General features: G+C 42.2%; 1 protein-coding gene across 5 annotated transcripts in view; it reads right to left on the bottom strand.

The window, feature by feature from the left end:
- DOCK9 (dedicator of cytokinesis 9) overlaps positions 1-6,000 on the bottom strand; it is a 239,202-nt gene that overhangs the window by 50,822 nt on the left and 182,380 nt on the right. For 3 of the 5 annotated variants that reach the window (XM_008070565.2, XM_008070568.2, XM_021718818.1), the window contains exon 38: positions 4,612-4,679. In XM_008070565.2, coding sequence (XP_008068756.1) covers positions 4,612-4,679 — 68 coding nt within the window. Of the gene's footprint in view, positions 1-4,611; positions 4,749-6,000 lie in introns of all 5 variants that reach the window. The other 2 variants (XM_021718816.1, XM_021718817.1) reach the window with 1 other exon arrangement.

Below are 6,000 nucleotides of genomic sequence, written 5' to 3'. Positions count from 1 at the left end.
TCAGACAATCCACTCACCTCAGCCTCCCAAAGTCGTGGGATTACAGGCTGAGCCACCAAGCCCGGCTTTGTTTTTATTTTTACGTTTTTTTCCTCTGGCCCTCTGAATTCAGAAAAACAGTAGAATTTATGAGAAAATAAAAGTACCAAATGACGCCAGGCTCAGTGACTCAGCCTGTAATCCCGCACCTTTGGGAGGCTGAGGTGAGTGGATTGCCTGAGTCCACGGGTTCGAGACCCGCCTGGGCAGCAAGAACTCATCTCTCCAATAAATCAAAAATCAGCTGGGCGTGGTAGCATGCGCCTGTAGTTCCAGCTACTTGGAAGGCTGAGGCGGAAGGATCGCCAGAGCCCAGCAGGTCGAGACCGCAGTGGCCGGGAGCGGCCACTGCACTCCAGTCTGGGTGACAGAGTGAGACTCTAACTCAAAAAAAACAAAACAAAACAAAACAAAAACCAAATGACAAGGAATTTTCTTCCCTAAAGAATTCTCCAAATATCAGAGACCCAGTCTCCTAGACATAACTCATGGTGTGCAGCTTTATTAAGTGCAAATATTTATGGAAATACCAACTGATCAACCTCTACACAATCTATTATTCATTTCGACCCAATTTTTTAGTGCTAAAAGATTTTCCTCACAGGCGAACAGGAGTGAAGAGAATAAGGAATAACATTCCAAAGCAAAAATCATGTGTTTTGCTATCTGCCTTCTAACACACAAAGAAAAGAAATATGCTCAGAATGACTTGTGGACACAGGCTATAATCTAAGAGATTCTACTTCAGGAGGTGGGCATCATGCTGTCAGATTTCTCTTCTCTATAGAGTTCTTCAATCTAATGCTGAGTTGCATCTGAAAGTGGAACCTTGTATGAGGTACAGATTCTAAACTGTGAAAATATTTGGATTGAGCATACCATGCATTTTAATGACTGACTTTAATGGGCAATGTACTAGACGTTATCAATTCTGAAAGCCATCGATTGCACCAATCAGTGACAGATTACGATGTTAGATGCAATATAATATGTAAGATATACCCTGATTTCAGAAACACTAGAAGATGTGCAAAAATGCACCTCAGAATCAAGGAAATGTGAGTTTATAAACAAACGTTTCATTTACTATCTTGAGTAAATACATTTAAAACATCCAAGCACATTTTGCCCAACTTTAAAGATATATCATTCATGCTTAAAAACTTTGGGAAAATATTAATCTTAACTCAGAGATTCATGCATTCTCTGTATTTTTCATATTAATTCAATATTACATGCAATAAAGGAATTTAATGATCACCTATGTTTGTGTTCTTATTTGTGCTTCATAGCTATCAAAGAACTTCAGAGTCAAACGGGGACTCACAAACTTCTCACTGGATGCTTAAGTGACCTGGACATATCCCCAGCAGGGCCTCAGCCAGGCTGTTTTCAAGCCTCCAGCTCCAAGTGCCCACAGCTCAGCACATGCGGCTCACAGGCAGTTCAGTTAGGAAATGTTTTCTAATACCAACCTGAAAGAGGATTCTCTGCTAACTTGACTCAGTGATCTTAAACTGCCTCCTACATTAAATGACATGAAATGCAGGTGTTCTTCACATGTTTTTACCTCTTAGCTGGCTTTCCCCTATCACACATATAAATTAACATACAAATGAACTTAATATATTCCTAAAAAAAATATAACCTCAAACTAAATAGTGTTACTTCAAACGCAAAGGCATCACTTACTTGCAAACAAGTTGCACCTCATAACGTAGCTATCGCTCTCAATTTTCCTCCATAACATGGTTTATTTAAAATATTCTACATGTAGCTGCCATAATTTAAGATAAACCTCTTCTACTGATACACAATGAGTGCAAGTTACACTAAATAGATCGATGCCTAAATGTTCTAAGGATTTACTTTTTATACACTTGGGCAATGACCCAAGCCACAAACCTGTCCTTTAAATGTTTTTCAGCTATCCAAGGTTCTCTGGTCACAGTGGGATCTGCAACTTTCACTAATTTCTCTTGGAATTAAAGACAGGTCCTTGCTAGAGTCACATGTGTGGTACATGTGGTGCTTTTTCCCTCGTTGGATGATCCCTGGGTGATGGGGACAGCATGGGGATGGCACAGCATGGCCAGGCCTAGGGAGGAATTCAGGTTTCTGTGGTCCTCTGCTGCTCTCTGCTGGTCAAGCTGAGGTCTGGCAAAACCTCTTCTACTAAACCTACAGGAACTCTTTCTATTTGGACTCTTTTCTGAAATAAATCCATTTTAGGCTCTGGGGTATCCCTGGCAAGTCTCTCACATACTGGATCTATGTCATATTGGTTGGCCCAACAGAAGGTATCGTATTCATTTTTAAAGAGGCACGCATGCCACAGATGTCCCATAAAATACCCAGGTCCAGATGTAAACAAACATGTATACGTTTATATACATGTTCATATACACACACTTGTACACAAATAGTATGTACTCTCTTTTCCCTGTGGTTTTTTGGCTGAGCCGACAATCTAGGGGACAGAAAGGCTAAAGGCACTCAAACACAAATGAGAAGTAGAGATGCAAGCAAAGACTGAGTTCTAGGAGATGCAAGGACTTAGGAGACATCAGAGCCAATTCCAGAGGAGCAGGAGCTACAGGAACACAGGTGAAGGCGAGAAGAATCAGCCCCACGCTGTTTACTGGCAAAGCAGCAGAGAGTGTGACTGGGGACAATGTGCCACCGCAAACTGATGGAGAAGTGGGGAGGCAGGAGGACAGGGCTCTCTGTGGGTAGCGGGAAGAAAGAATGGAAATCAACCGTGCTGACAGGATGGCTCTGGCAGCAGCACAAGGCCAGCTGTCTCCTCCAACTCAAGCCACCGCCATAAAACCCATTTGCAGCGGGAGGAGCTGCTGTACATCTGGGCAAATTTAGGTTATTTATTTATGCGGATCATTCATTTAATTTGTTTGTTTTCTGTGTTTCCTAAATGATTATTTTTGGGGGTGGGGTCTTGGTCTGTTTATGATTTTTTTTTAAGTGCTTCAAAGTTTAAGCATTTATTTTGACTGATGTTGAGTCCATCTCTGTGTCCTATCAATTCTCTGAGCAAAGGGAATCCCTGCAGGTCCTGCCTATCACTGGGGATTGGATTTCTGTTGCTAAATAGGAAATGGAAACGAAAAATAACAAAGTTCCTGGATTTGTTTGTTTCAACTCCTGCCTTGTCTACAGAGCTGGAAAAAGCCCCAATGTGTAAGATGTTAGAAATCAAGTATTATAACCTTAAATGTGTCACTAAATGTACATTCTATGGCTGAGTGAAGAACTCAGAACTATCGTTTTATGGCTACCAATTCAGTGTGTGGCAGACTGACATAATGTTATTTAAATTAGGCCAAGAATGTTATCAAGAGAGACTGTTCTCATTCAACTTAACCTTGTTGGAGTGGAGGAGTGAGAAGCCACTGTGTTTTGCCTCCTCAGCTGTCTTACTGTGAACTATTATCAAAACAAGGTGTCGGGAATATTGCTTTACTCTTGGCCTATACTAAAAAAAGAAGTATGAAAAATCACAGTAAATGGAATTCTTATGATTAGAAATGATGGCAAGATATTAATAACCATGTATTAAAGACAGTATTTGGAATGAGAACAAATAATTGTCTGGATAAAACAACTAGTTATGTCATGCTTGGAGAGGAGATGGAAGAATTCTACCACGCTAATAGAAATGAGATTTACTATAAGTGATCACATTAATTTTTGATGTGCTGCATGGTTGGTATCTTTTAGGTTTTCTGCTTTGAGAAACCCTTAAGATGAAACACTTAAATTTCTAGAAACAGCACAGGATGCCACATCCCCTCTGGTAACTGATAAAAGTAAATTAGAACTATGCTCCCATGTTTTGGCAGAATCTCTACTGTGAAGTTAGAAAGCCCCAAAGTTAGGAAGGTGAGATGAACAAAAAGGTCTCGGCTTGCAAGTGAAGCATCTCGTAAGCAGACTTCAACCTGATTAAATCTTACCATTGTCTACAGAAATTCCAAGCACACTTGATATCTTTCTCACACTGAAAACACAGAAAAAGTCACTTTGTTATTGGACGCTTTTCCACACCCTCACAAATCGATTCACGGACTTTATGTTTTCACAGCAGTGTACGGATTAACATCCATTCAAGGCCGGAATGTCAGAATGTGGACGCTTGATCAATTACGTGCACGGGATCAGGAGGGGTGAAGGGAATCCGTCCCGGGTGTTCTCAGGAGTTGCTGGGGAAATCAGAGATAAGCTGGCTCTAGGCAGTGAAACCAAACATCATGTTTAGAAAACTGGAGATGTCTGGCTGTATCGAATCTGCCGAATTTAGTTTTGGGAAAAAGGTCAAGGGGTCTAGCACGTATAGGTTGGGTGCCGTAGTTGAGCGTGTTCCACATTGTGTCACTCCTGAATGTTGAGGACTGTCCTCCAAGAAAGGGAACTGGGTCATGAGCTCTTCATCCTATAGCTTGGAGCTGGAAGAAAAACCGAGGTGGTGGTGTGGTGTGGTGTGGCCTGGGGTTCTCCCCTCTGAGATGGCACATGAGATGGCTGGCTGTTACGATGGTATGTCATGGAACTTACTGTGGTTAAAAGTGAGAGAGTTATCCAGGCTGCCCAGCTGCTGCAATCTGGCATGCATCATTCCTGTTCTGTTACGGGAAACAGGCAATGTCTGAGATTTTCGATCATGAACTATGGGTCCTAACCCCTCCTGGTTCCTGCAACATGAGTGAAATGGGATAGAAGCAAAAGTTAGATGTGTTACACCGCAGCAAGACAGGGAGCGTTAGTGAAGCCAGGACATGGCACGAAGGAGACGGCCACGCACTGACCGAGTGCTGGGGAGCAGCCAGAGACCCAGACAGGCGGCAGCTCCTACGAGTTCACCGCAAAGCACATGACGACCCAGAAGCGAAGATCGGGCCAAAGCAGAGACTGCTTTCATTTTCAGAAAGTACTTTTAGAGATGCTACTTTTACACAAGTGAGCATCATCACTCCCATGTGGTGCTAAAGGTTAGTGTTCTGACAACTGTCAAAACATCACTAAGCTTTTTGGATTACGTATGTCCGAAAGAGCAGAAGATTTTTTTTTTACATTATAAAATGCATTGGAAGCAACAGAGAACAAACATGCAATGGGAGGGATTATATGAGGCAGTTTTAACACCTTTGTTCTTACCCAAGCAGGAAGGAGGAGAGCCACACACTTTGTTAAACTTGTCAGCAGTCAAGCAGAGAAAACAGAAAAGTGATCTGGGTTAGCAATCAAACAGCTGACCTCCTACTGTGAACCACCACCAGAGCAGATGAAAATGAGGTCAGTGCTGGAATGACACCTGTCCCCGAACCCCTCACTGTGTTACTGTGTGTAGGAGAACAGGGACATGCATGGGATATCATCGACAGCATGCTGTTGGGTGATTTCAAAGTGACAGTGAGAAGACGCAGTGTTCATAAAACTAGATCGCCATGGATGGCAAACACTGAGAACGTTCACATTCTAGTTCAGGATCTGTCCAACGTGCAGTAGATCATGGCATTTTTTTGTATAAAGCAGGGCGTATCTTTCCACAGTGCACAGGACAAAGTGGCACCATCTCCACGCCCGTCTTCCTTTGTCCATCTACTTTTAAGGCCGTCCACACTTTTATAGGCAAATATATACAAGGTGTTTATGAAGTCAGAAGATTTTTCTCTTAAAAAGTTAAATTTATATCCACTGAAAAAAAGTAAGTTAACCACTTCACAGAATGCAGCTCTAAAATATTTTGTTGGGACCGAAATCTTCAGCTTCCCACATTCGCCATTTTAAGCTCGGAGGCATTTTGTTCTTCCTGGCACAGTGTTCTCCAAACACCATCCTGTGACGTAGGTGACAGTTACTTGAAAAAAGGGAGTGAAGCTGCCCAGCACACGCCTTTCTCTTACAAAATATACTGTCTGCCCATCTTCATGGAACAAAGTCAAG

Source organism: Carlito syrichta, unplaced genomic scaffold, assembly GCF_000164805.1.
Source record: "Carlito syrichta isolate Samal-C Ts95f unplaced genomic scaffold, Tarsius_syrichta-2.0.1 Scaffold313642, whole genome shotgun sequence".
Taxonomy (NCBI): domain Eukaryota; kingdom Metazoa; phylum Chordata; class Mammalia; order Primates; family Tarsiidae; genus Carlito; species Carlito syrichta.
The sequence above is the reverse complement of the archived record's forward strand: the minus strand, read 5'-3'. Positions and strand labels throughout refer to the sequence as shown.